The 22,632-nt window shown below is 39.8% G+C and overlaps 1 protein-coding gene across 2 annotated transcripts in view; it reads left to right on the forward strand.

Annotated features, from left to right (window-relative positions):
- The window catches only part of ANO6 (anoctamin 6), a 239,406-nt gene that overhangs the window by 143,902 nt on the left and 72,872 nt on the right, over nt 1-22,632 (forward strand). For both annotated transcript variants that reach the window (XM_004447893.3, XM_071218788.1), the window contains exons 4-8: nt 3,587-3,652; nt 4,675-4,962; nt 5,165-5,278; nt 9,403-9,518; nt 14,945-15,079. In XM_004447893.3, the coding sequence (XP_004447950.1) occupies nt 3,587-3,652; nt 4,675-4,962; nt 5,165-5,278; nt 9,403-9,518; nt 14,945-15,079 (719 nt within the window). The remainder of the gene's footprint in view (nt 1-3,586; nt 3,653-4,674; nt 4,963-5,164; nt 5,279-9,402; nt 9,519-14,944; nt 15,080-22,632) is intronic.

Raw genomic sequence — 22,632 nt, forward strand, 5'->3', positions numbered from 1 at the left:
AGCAGGGGCCAGGAAGGAGGCAATGGCTCAGGTCCATTAACACACTTCTGTGATTTTTCCCACTAGCACTTAATTGCTAAAATACTCATTAAGCCACAGGAGAAGCCCTACTTTGGAGTACTCCCCTACTTTCCTAGCTAGAAGGACGCATCTCTCGGAGCTAAATCCTTGTGCCTGAGTCTTCCCATTCTAACTGTAAAATCGCTCCCACTTTAGAAGGCACGCGGGATGGAGCCGGGCGTCCTGCCCGTGAAGCGCTCTGGATTGCCTCCTGTGCAGCCTGGGTGCGAGTCTCCCCTCCCCAGAGGAGAGGACGTCTGCGTGCCCAGGCCATTCCGAGCACCTTCTTCCTCCACTGTTGGCGTCGGTACACGTTTTCCCAGTTGGGGCTCCTCTAGCGGTAAGGATTCTTGCTTGTGAGTAGAAGAAATGAGCTCTGGTGTAAGGAGCCTATCCAAAGAATGTTAAGGATCCTACAATATTTGAAACAAAAAGTAGGTTGCAGCTTACCAGGGGAAGGAGTGGGGAGTTACTGCTTAACGGGTACAGAGTTTCTGTTTGGGATCACATAGAAGTCTTGGTAATGGATGGTGGTGATGGTAGCACCACGTTGGCAATATAATTATTCCCACCACAATGTAAGCTTAAAAATGGTTGAGATGGGAAATTTTGTTTTATTTATTTATTTATTCATTTATTTTTTTTTTAAATTTAATTCCCCCCTCCCCCGTTTGTCTGTTCTCTGTGTCTATTTGCTGCGTCTTGTTTCTTTGTCCGCTTCTGTTGTCGTCAGCGGCACGGGAAGTGTGGGCGGCGCCATTCCTGGGCAGGCTGCACTTTCTTTCGCGCTGGGCGGCTCTCCTTACGGGGTGCACTCCTTGCGCGTGGGGCTCCCCTACGCGGGGGACACCCCTACGTGGCAGGGCACTCCTTGTGCGCATCAGCATTGCGCATGGGCCAGCTCCACACGGGTCAAGGAGGCCCGGGGTTTGAGCCGCGGACCTCCCATGTGGTAGACGGACGCCCTAACCACTGGGCCAAGTCCCTTTCCCTTGTTTTATTTATATTGCCACAATTTAAAAAAAAAATGATAGGGAGCTCACCGATTGTTCTGAAGAGTTGGACAAATGGACAGAAACAGTGCCCCAAATCTCACTGCAGAACGAGCCTGGGAGGGAAAGCACAGCTGCCGCCCTGGACACAGCCCTGCTGGCACCGCCGAGCTGCAGTGCTTCCTGGAAGCCCCGGCCTTGCCCTCTGCCTTCTCTGCAAGTGGCCTCCACGCTCCCAGTCCCCCCAGCATGGGCTCTGATTGCCCTGGCTTCTTTGCATCCCAGCTCCCAAGTCGGAGTCCAGAGTGGGTGATGTGATAGCCGGGACCTCCTTCCCGTGCCAGTGGCCGAACTCCACGGGACGCCAGCAAAGGGAGTGTTTTCCTCTGGGCACTGGTGGGAGCGCAGATGTTGAGGGGCTGTGAAAACGACAGATGTCCTTTATGGTGCCAGAGAAACGTGCATAAACGACTCCATCCTTCTGTATCAGAGCCCCAGGATGCTGGAGGCTAAGTTTCTCTGTAGTTCCTCTATAGCAGACTATTTCAAACTCGTCGGTGCATTTTCAGTCCTTGGCAGGATGCTTGGAAAATAGTGGGCTCTCTGGAAATGTGGGCTGAATGAGTTAGTTACGTGTGTGGTGACTATATTATTTCAACCGACATGTATTGGGCATCTACTCTGTGCCAAGCTATGCCGAATGCTGCTTGTAGGGTCAGAAGTGCTTTTGCACTCTAGTCGAGAAAGAATCATTTAAGAACAAGTTCTGGGCTCCCGTGCAAGAATCATCATCATGTCGAGTGAAGAAATACTGCTTAGGCACAAAGCCGGGTGAAGCTGGTTCCGCTTCCCAATTTGAGTTTGGGAACATGGCGGGTCAGGGGTAGAAAAGGCTGGAACGCTTCCCTGGACGAATCCCAGGGATGGCAGGGGTGGGGTTAGGCAGAAGGGACGGTCTCCTGCTGGGAGCAGAATGGGACAGCTGTACCTCTAGTTGTCCTCACTCCCGTCTGATTCGGGCACGTCTAGGCAAGTTGTGTCTTCATTTTTGTGGAAGTGGTGGCACTTGCTGGCTTTTCTCTAAGTTTCTGTATTGTAGGCTTAAATTGTAGCAAGCGGTTATATGTGTTATGTTTGTAAATCTCTTAGAACATCTGACATGTGCTTTATATAATAAATAGAAATAAATAGAATATATTTAAAATTTTTATGTATTACATATTATAATAGAAATAAATGAAAATAATGCACTATTCTATTTCTGATACCTCTGATACCTATTTCTGATATTAGAGATTCTGTTTGGGCTCAGATTTACCCAAATACCAGGTATCTTCTTACACCTTTTGACCTTTGGCCTTCTTCATAAAGCACCACCTCTTCAGCATTTAAGTGTCTTCCTTATGGCAAAGCGGCTCAGCCCCTCCCGTGGCTCTTCACAATTGGCCAATGCTCCTTGGGTACAGGGGCTCACTCGGTCACCCAGACCTTCACCAGTAATTCTATCTTTTTAACTGATGAAGTTAAAAAAAAAAAAAAAGTCATCCAGGCTTTTCCATTGTCTTCAGTTGGAGGATTAGTCCAGTTCACCTTCTGATATTACTAGAAATGGAAGTCCTGGTCTATATGTTGGTTTAACTCATGTAATCCTCATGAGAACCTAAAAAAGATGAGTAATGAGTCTTCCCCATTTGGCAGATGAGGAAAATGAGGTACAAGGAGTTTGTTTCCTGCCAGGGGTCACAGAGCTAATCACTCGTGCAACCAGAATTTGAACCCAAGCAGTCTGGTCTCAGAGCTGGTGTTCTGAACCCTGAAGATCAGCCATGTTCTGCACTTCATGAAGGCCGTATCTGCTTCATCATCCAAAGGCCTCTTTTAAAAGGCCAAACAAGCCTCTGCCTTTTTAAATGGCTGTGTAATATGCCATTGCAACAGATAGTATGAATTCTCTAGTTCCTTACTCTTGTAGGTTCTGATGGTTGTATAATAGCTTTGTGAACATATCAGTCTTTTAGGGAGAAAAGTTCCTTTGAATCTTGCCAAAATTGTCTTGTATTATTAAATTGTATTTGGTCAGGGCATGCAGAGATGAAATATACACACACAGTATTTGAGTCATTTGAATGTCTGGAATGGAAATAAAATTTTAAAAATCTGGCATGTTAGATGTGGGCTTTGATTAACTTTGGAAAATGACATCCATGCGTGGTATTCAGAAAGCTCCATTTGTGTTCAAAACCTCTCAGGAACCAAAAAAAGGTCCTGGGATTGTGCAAAAGCAGGAGACTTAAGCTCCTCAAAAGGCCAGAAATCGATGGGGACCTTAGCATTCCACGTGAGAATTCAAGTGTCCGTAAGGCACCCAAAGCAAGAGCCAGTCCATTGCTTCTGTTCCGTTTGGGGCAGGTGCATCTCTTCATCAGGTCTAAACTGGTTTGGCCTTGCTATTTTTTATTCTTAAACAAAGCCCTGCTTTGTTCTGTCTTGGAATTAACTAAAGGTTTAAGATATATTCCAATTTCTTTTGACAGAGAAAAAGACAAGCCTATGAATCTAACCTCATCTGTGATGGCCTGCAGCTAGAAGCAACAAGATCGGTAAATGTTTGTCTCTTTGGAACCCTTGGCTGACCATAGCTCTTTGGACCCTGCCAGCCACTTGGAATGCTAGATGGCATTTGAAGCATGCCACCCAGCACACGGCCTTTACCATGAGACGGGGAGGGGAATCCAACAAAATCTGCATTAAAGGATGTATATTTGCTTCTAGAAGCCCGCAGATCTTTTTTAATAGCCAAACAATGTAATAATGTATGTTTAAATGATTGTTTTCTTCTTCTAAGAACTGATAAATAGTAAGTTTTGTGGGGTTTTTTTTTTTTGGTTTTCTTTTTATATTACATAAGCAATACAGATTATGTTTTTAAAAATTAGAAAATAAAAGAATAAAAATAAAAATCATCTATTTCTTAACAATCCAGAAATACTGTAGATTATTCTAAATAACCTTGTAGTCTTTCTAAACTTTTTTGCTCAAATGTATACATTTTTTCCTTTAAAAAAGTGGAATTATCATTTCACAGTTTTTTATATATCATAGGTATTTCTTATAGAAATGATCTAGTAAATGCATTTCTATATCAATAAATACAGATTGTCAACATTCTTTTTAATGGCTACATAAAATGCTGTGGAACAGACACAATAATTTAAACAGTCCTTTTCTAGGTTTAAGAAATTAAAATGTTTTCATTATCGTAGCACTGCAATGAATAACCTAGTGCTTTTATTTTTAGTCACTCATTTGGATGAAGTAGTGGACAAATTAACAAGTTTGACTTCAGTTAAAATATTAGTAGTTTCCTGCAAGAATTACGATAAAGATTTGAATTACTTTTTCAATAACTCAAACCAAGAAACTATTCTTCAGTTGAGAAATTAAGGGCAAAGTTTATGATGGTTTGTAAATCTCTTTTCATTGTATCTTCACTTCTACCATGTTATATGTATTTTTTTCTTTCTAAACTCTCAGCAACAAAAGTAAAATCTATGTACTTTAAAACTGTTGTGGAAGTAGTTGATTTGGCATCCTCATCTGTGTTTTTATTCTTCTAATACAGGTTTTGGACGACAAGCTTGTATTTGTGAAAGTACACGCACCTTGGGAGGTATTATGTACATATGCCGAGATAATGCACATCAAATTGCCTCTGAAACCCAATGATCTGAAAACTCGGTTCTCAGCCTTCCATGGTTTCAACTGGGTTGGCAAACTTCTCAGAGTGGATGAAAACATCATCAAGCCAGAGCAAGAGTTTTTCACTGCCCCATTTCAGAAGGACCGGATGAATGATTTTTACATTCATGATAGAGATACCTTCTTTAACCCAGCCACTAGGAGCCGTATTGTAAGTCTAGACCAAAATTAGTTACTCTTGGGGTGATTTGGAACCTTCTGTTCAATAATTAGTGGTTTTATATGGTTGTATTTTTTTAATAGCTGGGTGGGGAAAAGAATAAATACGTCCACAGATTCCTGTTACAGTAGTACATAATGATTGGTTAGTTATACTGTATACACTACATGCTCTTATTTTGGAATCTTTTTAGGTTTACTTCATCCTGTCTCGGATCAAGTATCAAGTAACCAACAACGTTCCCAAGTTTGGAATTAGCAAACTTGTCAGCTCTGGTATCTACAAAGCAGCTTTTCCTCTCCATGACGTAAGTCAAGTGGCAAAAATGAGATAAAATGCTTCCTGTATACTCCAGTGTTGACAGTGGGAGGGAGCTAGCCTCCTCGACACTAGGGCAGGGTAAGATCACAAGCTTGCTGGGGGCAGGAACCGTGTCGTTTTGTTCACTGCTGAATCTCAAGCGTAGAGAAGGAACTCAGTTTAAGCAAGTGGGTGGATGAATGAGCATTCTGTCTACTTCGGTTAACACGTGAAGCTGTATAGGTTAGCAATTATAAACAGATTAAAAGCAGGGGCTTTGGCACCAGACTGCCTGCTCCACTGCTTTCTAGGAGGCTCACTTTGCGAAAGGCATTTAACCTCTCTGTCCCTCAGTTATTGCATCCGTAAAATGGGGGTAATAATCGTACCACCCTCATAGAGTTATGTGGATTAATTAAATTGATCCATGTGAAATGTTAAGGCAGTCTCTGGTATATAACAAGTGCTGTATAATGTTGTTAGCTCTTTTCATAATTACTGCCAGGTGTTATTGTCAACTTGAGAAGCGTAAATTATTTGTAAGCAAAATACATGTTAGACCTCATTTATCTTTTCTGTACATAAACCCCTTTCTGAAATACTGTTTATCAAACTATAGCCTGGAATATCCCAGGGCTTTTTAAGGCCTACGTCATGGTTCTTATCACAGTGGAAATACAGCAATCAGCAGCAACAGAATGTACTTTCTTCTCTAGTGCACATAGATCATTCTCCAGGAGAGACCACGGATTAGATACAAAACAAATCTCAATAAATTCAAACATATCGAAGTCCTACAATGTACCTTCTATGGCCATAAGGGAATGAAGCTATAAACCAGTAACAGAAGGAGAAATGGAAAATTCAGAAATATGTGGAAATTAAATAACAGACTCTTAATCTACCAATAGTTCAAAGAAAAAGTCGCAAGGGAAATTAGGAAGTAATGAAAACACATATAACAAAACAAGATGCAGCAAAGGACGTGCTAAGAGGAACATTTAGTTATAAATGTCACATTTAAAAAGAGAAAGATCTCAAATCATATTAACTAATAAGTAACTTTAAAATTGGAGGAACAAGAAAAAGAAGAGTAAACTAAACCCAAAGGAAACAAAAAAATAATAAAAATTAGAACAGAGATAAATAGAAAATAAAAAACAAAAACAAAAAACACAATAGAATCAACAAACCAAAAATGGTTCTTTGGAAAGATCAATAAAATTGTCAAACCTTTAGCTAGACAAAAAAAAAAAAAAAGACAGAGGATACAAATGAAAAATTCAGAAGTGAAATCAACCCTCATATTTATTGCCAAATTATTTTTGGCAAGAATGTGACATTCACTCAATTGGGAAAGAAAAGTCTCTTCAGTAAATGGTTCTCAGAAAATTGGTTGTCCGTATGCAAAAGAATGAAGATGGACCGCGACCTCACACCATATATGAAAATCAACTCAAAATGGAATAAAAAAAAAAAAAAATAACCACAGCTATGAAACTCCGAGAAGAAATTATAGGGAAGCATCTTCAGGATTTTGTAATAATCATTGGTTTTTAGACTTTATACCCAGAGGACAAGGAACAAAAGGGAAAAAAACTATAAATGGGATCTCATCAAAATTAAAAACTTTTGCATATTGAAGGACTTTATTATGAAAGTAAAGCGACCTATAATTTTTAGAAACCACATATCTAATAAGGAGTTAATATCCAGAATATATAAAGAAATTCTGCAACTCAACAATAAAAAGACAAAAACCACAGTTAAAAAGTGGGCAAGAGAATTAGACATTTCTCCAAACAAGATATACAGGTAGCCCAAAAAAAACAAGATCTACAGATAGCCAAAAAGCACATGAAAAAATGCTCAACATTATTAACCATTAGAAAAATGCAAATCAAAACCACACTCAGTAGAATGGGTACTACTGAAAAATGGAAGATTACAAGTGTTGGAGAGGATGTGGAGAAATAGGAATACTCAGCCATTTTTGGTTGGGATACTAAATGGTGCTGCCACTGGGGAAGACAGTTTTACATTTCCTCAGAAAGTTAAGTATAAAATTACCATATGACTTGTCAATCCCACTTCTAGGTATATATCCCAAAGAACTGAAAGCAGGGACTCAGTCATTTGCACATCAGTGTTCGTAGTGTCGTTATTTACAATTGTCAAAAGATGAAAAGAACCCAAGTGTCCATTTGCTAGTGAATTAATAAAGAAAATATGGTCTATATACACAATGGAATATTCAATCGAAAAAAAGGAGTGACATTCTGATATATTCAGTAAAATGGATGAACCTTAAAGACATCATTTTGAGTGAAATAAGACACAAAAGGACAAATATTATATGATCTCACTGATATGAAATAATTAGAATAAACATTGATAGAACCAGAAACTAGACTATAGGTTAGCAGGGCCCATGATGGGAGAAGGGAATGGAGAGTTAAAGCTTAAAAGGTACATTGTTTCTGTTTGGGATGATGGAAAAGTTTTGGTAGTGACTGGTGGAATGGTAGCCCATCATTGAGAACATAATTAACAGCACTGAAATTATATATTTGAATGTGATTAAAAGGGGAAAATTTTAGGTTGTATATTTTTTGCTAGAATAAAAATTTAAAAATAAAATGCATGTAGTACTGTGAAACACATTGTACCCTACTGTTAACTCTGGTCTGCAGTTAATAGTACAGTTATAAAAATGTGCTTTCATCACTTGCAACAAATGTATCACACTACTGCAAGGTGCTAATTATAGGGTGGCTGTGGGAACTTTGTATTTCATTCGTGAATATTCTATAGCTTCTGTAATATAAAAAGATAATGTGGTCATCTTAGACCCTTAATGATTCCATAAATGCAAAAACATCATATTTTAAGCTTTTAAAATAAATTATGTCATTGAAATAAATACTATACTATATTACTTCATTACTCTTTCACATTCACTGTCAATCCACCTGAATCTGTAAGTCCAAAGGAAGCAGAGACTAACATTGATAATTATCACTTAATAGTACATGTATTTGTGGATAAGACAATATTTAATGTCCAAGATAATATCAGATTAGGACAGAAGCAGAATAAAGTCTGGTTGCAGCAGCTCAGCAAGCCTCTTCAGGAAGCAGCTACTTGAGACTCCTGGCTAAGTGGAGAACTAGGAGATCTGGAGCAGAAGCAGTTGCTGAGTTCCTGGATAGGAGCTGCAGTGTGTTTTTTATGTGTGCCCCATCAAAATTATGATGACAGGATGACATGAACTTCGGGGACTCTTGCCCATAGCCATCGTGAGTGTTGGCCAGGGATGTGGAGGCTCCACAGCGCTCAGTGGACACATGCCCACGCCCAGGCCCTTCCCACTAAGGCCCCTGAGATGTGCGGCGGCCCCGAGCCCAGGCTGGGGGAGGCGCCTGCGCGGCGTTTTGGGAGGGAGGTGAGTGGAAGTCACGGCCCTGCTAATGCTTACCTGGGTGGTAATCTGGTTCTGGGGCAGGAAGAAGAAAAACAGGTCAGAAGGGGGAAAGAGGGACTGAATTTAAGCAGAAGCAGATTTTGTATTTTGTTTCTTGAGTGAGCGAAATGAGGAACTTGATGTGGAGCTGCTTGGTTGTTCTTTCTGCAGGTTGTCCTAGAATAGCTGCTGACTGGGGCAGGGGGACGGGGTAGGGAGCGTGGGTCTTTGAATGGACGGCACCAACCAGCAAAAGTCCTGGCTCCCCAGGTGTCTGAGAAGCGGTCTTGACTATGTGTTCTTCTATTGTGGTGATTTTAGCACTGGTATGGCCCAATTTTTCACTTTTGGGACTGCCCCGCTGTGGACCATTGAACAATCCTGGGCTCTCACAAATACCTGCAGTGCTCCCAGCAGTGTAACAGCCAGCCACCTCGCCCACCCCCGCGCACACGGCCCTCGAGGCGTGCGGCAGCGCTCCCAGCTGACAGTCCCTGAATTAAATGGTGGCTCCATCCCCTTCAGCAAATAAGGGCCCCCCTCCTTTTTTTTTTTAACAATTGACTGTGAAACGTTAGTACCAAAGACTCCCCAAAGGAGCAGAGATTTCATAAATTTATAGAAACATGATTATTGTGATGCTCACTTTTTCCCCTTCTGCTTCCCAGTGCAAATTCCGTCACCCGTCCGAGGATCCCAGCTGCCCTAACGAGCGGTACCTGCTGTACCGGGAATGGGCTCACCCTCGCAGCATCTACAAAAAACAGCCCCTGGACCTCATCAGGTGAGTTGTGGAGGGCTCCCGATGGGAGGCAGGAGAACGCCCCCTTGCATGTTCTGTGGGGTGTCTTCCCTGCTTTGAACGGGCAGTGCTGAGCTACAGCCGCTCCCAGCCCGCCCTGCAGGTGTAGGAACGCTTCCCAGCCCTTCCTGCTGAGAAGCAAAGCAGCAGAGGCACCGCAGGAGCCTCTTTCCAAGAATGTGGTATCACTCCAGCGAGCTCGGTCCCCAGGCCTTGTGAGGAGGCTTCTAAAGAATCCAGAACAAGGTCTTAAGGGTAAGACATGAAGTTAAAGGGACAGCAGGAGCCAGGTCCTGCTGCTGAGGAGTTTATAAGTTTATTCTAAATGCAGTGAGAAGGAGGTACAATATTTTAAGCATTTAAGCAGTTTATACCTCTGTATTTCATGAAGATAGTGTGGAGAATGGAGTAGGGGGCCCACAGGAAGCAGCAAAACCAGATAGGAGGCTCCAGGTGAGAGATCGTGGGAGCAGAAGATGGGGAGTGTAATTTGGAAGTAGACTTGAGGATTTGGCTGTGCACTGAGGTGGAGGGTGTGAAGAGGAGAGTTAAGTCATCCGTGTCAGCCTGGAGCCCGTGCTCTCTTCCCACAACGTCTCAATGTCCCGTGCAGGTGCTTGCCTACTTGGTTTCCCCTTGACCTTAAACGTGGGAGTGTTTAGACACTTGAATAGTTGTTTTTTATTTTGTTTTTATGTTTTAATTACGGAATGTTTTCAAGTGTATGCTAAAGTAGAAAGAAAAGCCGTGCAAATCTGCACTTTACTGTCCAGCTCCCAGTGCTATCAGGTCATAGCCAGTATTGTTTCTTCTTTATCTCCACCTACTTTCTTCCCCCTCCACTGCATCATTTTGACCCAAATTCCAAATATATCATTTTGTTAACATGAATTCCTAACTGATAAGTTCTCTCAGACACAGCCAGAATACTCTTTAAAACACAAACACGCAATAATTCCTTAATATAATCAAATAATCAGTGTTCAAATATCCTTGATAGGCTCAAAAATTATTTTTCAGTTTTTGGTTCAAATTAGGATCCAAGCAAGGTCCACAGTGCAACTAATATGCCTTTCAATTTTTTTTTTTTTTTTGAGGTACTGGGGCCAGGGATTGAACCCAAGATCTTGTGTATGAAAAGCCGGTGCTCAACCACTGAGCAACATCGGCTCTCCTGAGTTGGTCCTTTCATTTGTTTGCTCATTGTTTGTTTTTTGTTTTTAGGAGGTACCAGGAACTAAACCCGGGACCTCCTATGTGGGAAGCAGGCACTCAACTGCTTGAACCATATCCTCTCTCTGTCGGTTTTAAATTTCCCTTGCCTCTTCTTTTTCTCTTACAATTTATTAGTTTTCCCATTCTCTATTTTGCTGATTTTATCAGCCATGTGGTGTTATTGAACATGTTCCTACGTTCTATGTATTCCCCTTAAATAAGGAATTTGATTCCCATATTGAGTTGTGATCTGATTCACTTGAGTGTGCGTTTGTGTTCCTCTGTCAGGCAGCACATAATGTCCAACTGTCTCTATTTTGCGATGACAGCTATTAATGGCCATTTCCTAGATTGATTACTTTAGGGATTTGCCAAGTGGGGATATTCTAATTCCTTCCTTCTTCATTTATTAGTTGGACTTCCTGCATAAAGAAATACTTTCTCTAATTAATTCTTTGGGAGCCATGCAGAAAAAGATTTTAAAAGGAGAATATTTTTATCTATGTAAATATTTGAAGTTAATGTTCATGCTTAATTTTCCTTTCATTAATTCCCTTTTATGATAAGCCTATAACACCTGATGGTTGGGTGGTGGACTGATAGATTCTAAATGTTTCTTTGTGATTTGTGGTAAAGAAAATAATTTACCTACAATTGTAAGTGTATTTTGCTAACTATTCCCAATTCAAAGAATGGAAACAAGTTGCTGGTCCACATTTCCTTATGTTCCTTCTCTTTATTGCTTCCCATTAGTAACCCCTTGAGCACTTATTCTGTTGGCTCCATCTGTGGTTCCAGGGATGACCACAGGGGAAAATGCACAAACCAAACAGAAATCGCAATTTGGACGAAATAAGACCTTGCCCGGGAAGAAAGAAAACTTCCTCCCCAAACTGTCGTTATTACCTCCAGAGTAATAAAGGAAGATATTTCATCTATAAGACAAAGACAGGAATCTACTAAAAGAAAAAATATGAGAATAAAAAGTAGTTCTTGGAAATTAGAAACATAGTAGGAAAAAAGTAAAATACATTGTACAGAACATGGAGCAGAAAATCAGAAAAAAATAAAGAGGAAAAAAAATGAAAATTAGATAAGTTGGAAGGTCCAATGAACAAATAATAGGAGTGCCAGAAACAAGAACAGAGAAAACTGTAGGGAGGAAGGTAAAGAAACACTTCAAGAGAATTTCTCAGAACAGAGTGTTGTGAGTTTCCGGACAGAAAGAGCCTATTGAGTGTGTGGCACGGAGGATGACAGTGGAGCCATCAAGCCAGCTCAACAGGAAATCTCAGAATGCCGGGCCCAGAGAGAAGGTCCTGCAACGCCCCAGAGAGGAAAGCCGCTTCACACGGAGGATTGTGGATCTCAACACCAGCACTTGCAAACCACTAGAGTAAAACGGAGTGAAATCTTCATGTTTCTGAGGAAATGTGATTTTTTTTCAATTTAGAATCTTTTTTGTGGCCACACTGGCAATTAAGTGTGAGAATGGAATTTTTACAGTTTAGGTGTGCGAGATGATGGGCGAAGTGTTCCTTCAAATGGAGGAAGACGAGAGATTTAGGAAACAGGGAATGTGACACAAGAGAGGGGCAGGGTGATTCTAAGAGGACAGCTCTGCAGCACGACTAGAGCCCTTTCATGCAGGTCTGTGGAGGTCTCAAGGGAGTTACTGGAGGAGGTGAACTTGATAGAACACCTCCTGTGCTTGAACACGCTGGGAGAGTTACACAACGGGGGAGAGCCGGGGGTTGAATTGGTGATAAGTACACAGAAACTAAGTAATGAACACACAAAACCAATATTGATTCCAAAGAAAACAAAATATTGGGCAAGGGAAAAAAGAGCAATCGTAGCAGATGGCTTGATTTCAGCTGCGAATAGTGTTTACAGAGTCATAACCATGTAAATTAGGAATATTGATCTAACCAAAATCATAAGGTTGGCGAAATGGGAGAATGAAGGTTTGGTTGGGTAGATGAGGCTGGAGGTTAAAAGAGAGCTTAATCCTCAGCTTTCAGAGTAGAAAGTCAATGGTTGATATCTAAAACTGAAGAAAGCAGTAAGCAGTCCTTCACGGCATTAGAGATACGGAGGTAAATAGTCAAACCACCAGCCAAGAGGGCTGGAAGCGCTTCTGGGCAGTGGGAAAGGGGACAGTGGTTGGACAACTCGGTTTAATAGTCTTGTAGAGTTTTTGACTCTTTCGTCATCGTATACTTATAACTTCGATAAATTTAAAACCAAGTTTTAAAAACTGATGTTAAGAGTTGTGATGTTTCTGGCAGATAGAGACAGCGATCAGAGGACATTGCATTTGAAGGTATCTTCATTATGCCCAACCTTGTAGCAAGGACTAGGAGGGAGTTTTCCATTCTAGATTAGAAAAGTCTTTCTGAACATGTTGCCTGCATTAATTAGGGGATTCCTAAGGAAGCAACGGACTCCCTGACCCTGTAACTATCCAAGCAGAAACTGCCCGGCAGCTCTGTGCCAGGATATTTTCACTCTTGGAAAGTTGGACCAGGAACCGCTAAGATAATTTCCAGTTTTAAGTGTGGCATTTCCAGGACGGGTGATTTATAACATGTCACAGCAGAAAGGAAAACGGCAAAGAGACCAAGACATCTCAGACCCACTGCCCTGGCTCTCCTCTCCCAGGCCTAAGCCTGCCATCCAGGAACCAGGCCAAAAGCCTCAGTCACATGAAAATAATGCACTTGGATCTCCCGCTCCTGGGTTCATTTTATTTTGTTTTGCGTGTGTGTGTTCTTACAGTATTCTGGTTTCGTTTTGACCCCAGCTCTTCCTTCCCCACGGAGGAAGCCTCCACCCCAGCCTGCCAGTACCCCGTAAGCTCTGGTCTACCACACCACAGTGATTCATGTCAGAGCCCCCTGGCCCCCGGCTCTTCTCTGAGCAGGTCCCGTAGACTGTACCTAGTAGGGTCAGCCCAGCTCCGCACAGGGCTTCTCCTGGAGCCTCCTAGAGGCCTGTGAGCTAACTCAGTCTGCTGGTGGGCTTAAAACTGAGCCAGAACTGAGCCAGAAGTCTAGGTAACTGTTAGCACCAGCAGCTCTCCTGAACAGTCATTATTTGTTTCTTCTCATCTGTAAACCCTTCCTTTCTGCTTAACTGTGTGTAGTCTCCCTTTCGTGACCAGTTCTTTCACTGTCTTTTTTTAAATCTAATTTTCAATATATTTTTTAATATATATATATTTCTAAAGATGGTTCGATTACATAAATGTTATATAAAAAATATAGGGGATTCCCATATGCCCTGCTCCCGACCCCTCCCACATTTTCCCACATTAGCAGCATCCTTCATTAGTGTGGTATGTTTGTTACAATTGATGACTACATTTTGGAGCACTGCCACTAAGTGTGGATTATAGTTTACATTGTAGTTTACACTCCCACACAGTTTTGTAAGTTTTGACGAGATATATAATGGCCTGTATCTGCCATTGCAATGTCACTCAGGACATTGCCCACGTTTCCATCTCTTCCAAATCCCACCTATCTGGCCTTTTCTGTTTTGTGCCCAAATTATCCAGAGCTTAAGTTTTTAAGTTTTAAAAACTTAAAAATATAGAAGTGCTAGGTATAAGGAATAAAGAGAGAAGGATTTCTCAATCATACCCATCCTTCTCCCATTCTCACAGTGAGTTTTATAAATAATATGATCACAGAAACATTCCACTACTAATTAATATTATCTGTCATTTTCTTACTATTATTTGTGATTCACATTACATCTTTCCTCCAAGGAAGTTCTTTAAAGATAAGTAAAAGCATATAGCTGCGAGCAAATTGTTCATGTTCATTTGTTTCAACCATATCAAGAATAATCATTTGGAGAATGTGCAAAATTGTGCTTGTCTTTTCAAAGAGCGAAGATGATAGTCCTGTTTCCTCCATATTCATCATTTTCCCCTCCCTTGCTTGGTTCTAATTTATTTTGCTTCAGTAGGTTAACCAGTGATCGGTACATGCATGCTATGTAATACATTTTTTTGTTTCGTCAGTGGAATTCAGAGTCTGCTCTAGAAATGAATATCTTTTAAGTGTGAATTGAATCAGAGGTTTAAATTTAAAGCTTCCTTTATTTGAAATGAATTTAATAACAGGATGAAGCTACATAGTGATTATTTGTGTCTTCTAAATATAATTTCTATCTCTTTTCAGGAAATATTACGGAGAGAAGATTGGAATCTATTTTGCTTGGCTGGGCTATTACACTCAGATGCTGCTTCTGGCGGCAGTAGTAGGAGTGGCTTGCTTTCTCTATGGATTTTTTAATCAAGATAACTGTACATGGAGGTAAACTCTGTTTCATCCTTGTTGCCATGCTGAAATGCTGTTTAGACATAAAATTATTTTCAGGGGTCTTAAGACTGTTTTAGTAAAAGAAGATGCATTACTGAACACTTACTGCTTTGGGATGATATATTCCTTTGTGCTGAGTATAATAACTAAGTGAAATGGAAAAAAATTTTTCTTAGATAATCTGGCCCAGTCTCTGACAAGAATATTATCCTTAGGAAACACTCCAATATTTTAAGACAATACTTAGTTTGAAAAAGAAAGGAGGTCTGGAGGCAAGATTGTCCTTGAACTTTTGGCTCCCAGAGGAGTGCATCACGCAACACTGCAGATGTTGACAAGTGCAGCTCTGGTCTCTTCAGGAATTCAATGGCAAGACTGGTAAAACGAGCTCCTTCTTTTTAAAAAAATTATTGTTATTAGAGAAGTTGTGGGATTACAAAACAATCATGGATTCCCATATACCAACCTATTATTAATACTTTGCATTGGTGTGGTACATTTGTTAAAATTGATGAAAGCACATTTTAATAATTGTACACATTAACTGAAACCCATGGTTTAACTTAGAGTTCCCTGGGTGTGTTATGCAGTTCCGTGGATTTTTTAAAAAATTTTATTCTAGTAGCATATATACAACCTAAAATTTCTACTTTTAACCACACTCATATGTGGGATTCATTGCTGTTACATTCACAGTGTTGTGCTACCAACACCACATCCATCACTAAAATTTTTCCATCATCCCAAATAGAAATCTAGTATAGCATTTAAGCTTTGACTCCCTGTTCCTATCCCACCCATCCCCTAGTAGCCTGTATTCTTGATGCTGACTCTGTGAGCTTGCATAGTCTAATTATTTCATATCCGTGAGATCATACAATATTTGTCTTCTTGTGTCTGGCTTATTTCCTTCAGCATGTTTTCAGGATTCATCCATGTTTTTTCATGGATCAAAATGTCATTTTTTTTTTTACTGAATAACATTCCATTTTTGTTTATAGCACATTTTGCTTATCCATTCATCATTTGATGAGTTATTTCCATATTTTGGCAATTGTGAATAATGCAGCTATGAATGTTGGTGTGCAAATACCTGTTCAAGTCCCTGCTTTGATTTCTTTTGGGTATATTCCTAGAAGTGGGATTGCTGAATCATATAGTAATTCCATACTTAATTTTCCAAGGAACTGCCAGAATATCTTTCACAGCAACACTAGCATTTTACATTCCCACCAATAATCAATGTGTGCTCCTGTATCTCCACATCTGCTTAAACATTTGAATCTTTCTTTTTATTTCTAATAGTAGCCATTCTAGTGGATGTGAAATGGTATCTCATTGTGGTTTTGATGTGCATTTCCCTCATGCCTAATGATGTTGAACATCTTTTCATGTGCTTTTTGGCCATTTGTGTATCTTCTTTGGCGAAATGTCTATTCCAGTCTTTTACTCATTTTTTCTTTTTGCTTTTTTTACCCTCATTTTTAAATGGGGTTTTTATTGTTGAGTTGGAGAATTTCTTCATATATTTGGATTTAAACCATTACCAGATAGGTGGCTTGCAAATATTTTCTCCCATTGTAGTCTGTCATTTTACTTTCAGAGTCCTTTGAGGCAAAACATTTTAACATTTTGATGAGGTTCCTTTTACCTGTTTTTTCTTTTGCTGCTTGTGATTTGTGTATAAAGGTTAAGAAACCATTGCCTAATGCAAAATCCTAAAGATGGTTCCCTACATTTTTGTTTAGGACTTTTATAGTTCTGGCTCTTATATTAAGATCTTTGATAGATTTTGAGTTGACATTTGTATATGGTGTGACATAGGGATCTACCTTCATTTTGGCTTTTCCATTTCTGCAAAGAAGGTTCTTGGAATTTTGATTGGGGATGCATTGAATCTATAAATTGCTTTGGGTAGGATTGACATCTTAACAATATTTACTCTTACAATCCATTAACACGGAAGGTCCTTCATTTAGGTCTTCTTTGATTTCTTTTAGCAGTGTTTCATAGTTTTCTGTGTGCAAGTCCTTTATATCCTTGGTTAGATTTATTCCTAGATATTTTATTCTTTTGGTTGCTGTTACAAATGGGATTTTTTCTTGATTTTTTTTTCTTCCAATTTGTTCATTACTAAGGGATAAAAAGACTACTAATTTTGGACTGTTGATCTTGTACCCCATCACCTTGCAGAATTCATTTTTAGATCTAGGAGCTTTGCTGGGGATTTTTGTTCTGGTTTTGCCTCTTTTTTTTTTTTTTTTTAAGATTTATTTATTTATTTATCTCCCCTCCCCACCCTTGTCTGTTCTCTGTGTCTATTTGCTGCGTTGGCTTTGTCTGCTTCTGTTGTTGTCAGTGGCATGGGAATCTGTGTTTCTTTTTGTTGCATCATCTTGTTGTGTCAGCTCTCCGTGTGGGCAGCGCCATTCTTGGGCAGGCTGCACTTTCTTTCGCGCTGGGTGGCTCTCCTTACGGGGCGCACTCCTTGCACGTGGGGCTCCCCTATGCGGGGGACACTCCTGCATGGCAGGGCACACCTTGCGCGCATCAGCACTGCACATGCGCCAGCTCCACAGGGGTCAAGGAGGCCTGGGGTTTGAACCGTGGACCTCCCATGTGGTAGACGGACGCCCTAACCACTCTGCCAAGTCTGCTTCCTGTTTTTGCTTTTTTTAAAATTTTGTTGAAGTATATAATTCCTACATGAACGTACATAAACAATAAGTGTGTAGTAAAAGCTGGGAGCTTATAAAATAAACATGCATAACATACACGGGTCCCATATGTCACCCCACCCCCAACACCTTGCATTGTTGTGAAACATTTGTTACAAACTGCAAAAACATCATCAAACTATTACAGTTAACTATAGTCCATATCTTACATTTGGTGTATTTTTCCCCCAATTTGCTGGGGATTTCTGAGGATTTTCTCTGTATAGCATCATGTCATCCGCAAGTAGGGAAAGTTTTACTTCTTCTTTTCCAATCTGGATGCCTTTATTTTCTTTTTCTTGCCTAATTGTCTAGGCTAGAACTTCTAGTACAATATTGAATAATAATGGTGGTAGTTGGGATCTTTTTCTTGTACCAGATCTTAGATGGAAATCTCTGTCTTTCACCATTAAGTATAATGTTAGCTGTGGGTTCTTCATAGCTGCACTTTTTCGTGGTGAGAAGTTTCCTTCTATTCATAGTTTTCTGTTTTTGTTTTTTAATCAAGAATGGTTGCTGGATTTTGTCAAATGCCTTTCCTGTATCAATTGAGATGATCACATGATTTTTTCCCCCTTCATTCTGTTAATGTAGTGTGTTACATTAATTGATTGTCTTAGGTTGAACCACCCTTGCATACCTGGTATAAATCCCACTTGATCATGGAAAGAGAGTACAAGGTCAGGTTAGAGTTAATGTAATCAATTATAAAAAATAGATACTATAGCAACAAGCCTTTATAAATGTAAATAATTCAAATATAAGTTAATTATAACAATTCTAATTTTTATATTAAGGCTCTAACTATTGGACATAATCTCTTAAGAATGAAATAAATTATAGGTTTAGTTATTTAATTTCCATTTAGGCCATAATTCTTTGTAGATAATCAAATTCCTATTTGGGAATTCTTCACATCTTATTGAAATGAATTACAGCGGATAACAATTTGCCAACTCATAATTTTATGGGGCAGAAAACCTTGAAATCCTGTTCAACATTAGTCACACTAAATCATTATTGGTCCCAATAGATTATTTTAATTAAAGAGTATGAGTAAGAAAGGGTTAAAGAAAAATGAAGTATCCAAAAATGTATCTCTTCTCCAGTCCTCCTCAATTAAAAGCAAGTATTATTTTGTATGGAAAAAAATTACAGAATACTGATCACAGGAACAATTTGCCAGTTGCACTAATTATTGTTCATATTCTATAATGTTGTTATTTTACATTTATCTGGTCTACTCCAGTTCTTTTTTTGGTTACTATTTGCATGGAATACCTTTTTCCAACCTTTCACTTTTAATCTGGTTGTGTCCTTACGTCTGAGGTGAGTCTTTTATAGATGAGATCTAGGCAGCTCATATTTTTTTTATCCATTCTATTTGTTTGTGTCTTTTGATTGGGGAGTTCAATACATTAACATTCAGTGTTATTACTGTAAAGGCATTACTTATTTCATCCATTTTGCCTTTGACTCTCGTTGTCACATCGTTTTGTCTTCTTATCTTTTAGTTTACCCTTCCTAATAGTCTTCATTTCTAAACTCTTCTCCGGTTCTCGCGCTCTTGTTTTTTCCTTTCAGGCTGCAGCACCCCCTTTAGAATCTCTTGCCATCTGTGAAGACCTTGAACACGCCCTCATTTTTGAAGAACAGCTTTGCCGGATACAGAATTCTTGGCTGGCAGTTTTTCTCTTTCAATACCTTAAATACATCTTACCACTCTCCTCTCTCCTCCATGGTTTCTGATGAGAGGTTGGCACTTAATCTTATCGCGTTTCCCTTGTATGTGATGCTTTGCTTTTCTCCTGCTGCTTTCAGAATCCTCTATCTCTGATATTAGTCATTGCAAATAGTAGGTGACTTGGGGTAGGTCTATTCAGATTTATTCTGTTTGGGGTGCATTGTCCTTTTTGGATATTGACATTTATGTCCTTTATAAGGGTTGGGAAGTTTTTGGTCATTATTTCCTCAAATATTACTTCTGCCCCTTTTCCATTCTCTTCTCCTTCTGGGACACCAATAATATAAATGTTTGTGCGTTTCACACTGTCATCAAGTTCCCTGAGACTCTGTTCCATTTTGTCCATTCTGTTCTCTTTCTCCTGCCTTTTCCAGTTCAGATGTTCTGTCTTCAAAATCACTAATTCTGTCTTCAAAAAATTCCGTTCTGCTCTTATGTGCCTCTAATGGATATTTAATCTCATCCATTGTGTCTTCATTCCCATAAGATCTGTTACTTTTCTTTGTAGGCTTTCAAATTGTTCTTTATGCTCTCCCAGTGTCATCTTAATATCCTTTATTTCTGTAGTCATATTTTCTTTAAATTCCTTGAAGTGATTTAGGAGAGTTGCATGATTATCACTGATTAATTGTATTAAATCCTGAATCTCTTGAGGCTATCTGGTTTGTTCTTTTGGCTGGGCCATCTCTCCTGTTTTCCTAGGATGGCTTGTAATTTTTTGCTGATGTCTAGGCATCTGAATGTGTGGGTGAATTTACTCTGATGGCTAATATTTCTTTCTTGCCTGTTGTTTGTTTGCTTTCACAGATCTTCTTTGATTTTTGGTTCAACTTATTCTCAGTCTTAAAATTTCCTGGCTTAAGTTTTCAAAATCAAACCAGGGATTCACTAGTGGGGAACAGATTTTCTCCCAGGGTTGGACAGAGAGCAAGAACAGCTTTGTCCATGCAATTTCCATACTGGCCAGCAGATGGTGCTCGTCAGCACACCTTTCCACTGAGGTGTTTCATTCAGTCTTGGCTTTCCTGTGTTCCTGTGTTCAGTCTCCAGATCCGAGATTCAAAGCAGACTCCGCTTGTTCAAATTCACTGAAGAATGGCAGCCCGACTTCCTTCCCTTTTCCCTTGAAACAGCTGATGGAGGAAAATGTCTGTTCCCCTGTCAGTGGGCTACAGTGAGCTAGGTGTTTTACCCCAGCTTAATACCTTACAGGTGGGCGAGGGGAGCCCTGCCCGGCTACCATGGGGGCTTGGTAACTCACGTATTCTTTCGGCTTCTTCATCTCTCTGTCCCTCACCCTTCTGGGAGTTGTGTAGCAGTGTCCTGATCTGCTGACCCCCAAAGCAAGTTTCTCAGACAGCTTTTGACTCTTTCTCTGTTGTTTTTGTGAGAGCATGCAGCTCTTCCTGTTAGTCCATTGCCATCTTCCGGTATATAATTCTTTTAATGTGCTGTTGGATTTGATTTGATATTTTGTTGTGGAGTCTTGCATCTATAGTCATAAGTGATACTGGTCTATAAAATTATAGATTCTTGTGGTATCTTTATGTGGCTTTGGTATGATGGTGATGTTAGCCTCATAGAACGAATTAAGAGGTATTTTCTTCTCTTCAATTTTTCGTAAGAGTTTGAGGAGGATTGGCGTTCATTTTTCTTGGAATGTTTGGTAAAACTCCCCTATGTAGCCATCTCGTCCTGTGCTTTCCTTTGTTGGGAGTGTTTTAATTGCTAATTCAACCTTTCTACTAATTATTGGTTTGTTGAGATTATATTTTCTTGAGTCTGTGTTGATAGTTTGTGTGTTTCTAGGAATTTGTCCATTTCATCTAGGTTATCTAATTTGTTAGCATACAGTGGCTCATAGTGTCCTCATTGTACTTTTCATTTCTTTGTGGTCAGTAGTAATGTCTCCCTTTTCATTTCTAATTTTATTTATTTGTATTTTCTCTCTTCTTTCTTTGTCATTCTAGCTAAAGGTTTGTCAATTTTATTGAAATTTTCAAGGATCCAAGTTTTGTTTTTCTTGATTATTGCTTTTTATTTTTTCTCTATTTCATTCATCTTTGCTCTAATCTTTATTTTTTCTGTTTGTTTTGTATTTAATTTGCTCTTCTTTTTCTAGTTCTTCCAGTTTTGACATTAGGTCCATAATTCGAAATCTTTCTCCTTTATTTTTAAAATTTTATCCGCCCTCCCCCCCTTGTGACTTTTTGCATGTTGCCTGCTCTCTGTGTCCATTCCCAGTATGTTCTTCTCTGTCTGTATTTTTATTTTCCCCTCCCCCTTTGCAGCTTGCTTGCTGTCTGTTCTCTGTGTCTACTCGCTGCAGGTTCTTCTGTGTTCTCGTTTGTCTCCCTTCTTTTTGTTGCATCACCTTGCTGAGTCGGCTCTCCATGGCATCTGCAGGCCGGGCGGCGCTGTGCAAGGCCTGCACGCTGGGCAGTGCTCTGCAGCTTGCGGGCAAGCCTGCCTTCACAAGGAGGCCCCGAGACACAAACTGAGGGCCTCCCATATGGTAGACGGGAGCTCATCTGATTGATCCACAGCCACTTCCCTTTTTTTTTTTAAGGAGGTACTAGGGATTGAACCCAGGACCTAATACTTGCAAAGCAGGAACTCAACCACTGAACTACACCTGGTCTGTCTTTCTTCTTTAAAGTAAACATTTAGAGCTATCAATTTCCCTCTCAGTACTACCTTTGCTGCATCCCATTAGTTTTAGTGTGTTGTATTTACACATTCATTTGCCTCAGTGTATTTCCTAATTTGCTTTGTGATTTCCTCTGTAACCCGTTGGTTATTTAAGAGTATGTTGTTTAATTTCCACATATTTGTGAATTTTCTACTTCTTCCTGTTATTGATTTCCGCCTTCATTCTGTGTGGTTGGAAAAGATACAATCGTATATTTCATTATTTATTTATTGAACCACTTTTGCTTTGTTTTGTTTTCATTTTTACCTAAGATATGGTCTATCCTGGGGAATGATCCAGGTGCACTCAAGAAGAATGTGTTTTCTACTATTTTTTGTGAAAGGTTCTATATATTTTTATTAGGTCTAGTTGGTTTACAGTATTGTTCAAGTCT

Source organism: Dasypus novemcinctus, chromosome 12 (genome assembly GCF_030445035.2).
Source record: "Dasypus novemcinctus isolate mDasNov1 chromosome 12, mDasNov1.1.hap2, whole genome shotgun sequence".
NCBI lineage: Eukaryota > Metazoa > Chordata > Mammalia > Cingulata > Dasypodidae > Dasypus > Dasypus novemcinctus.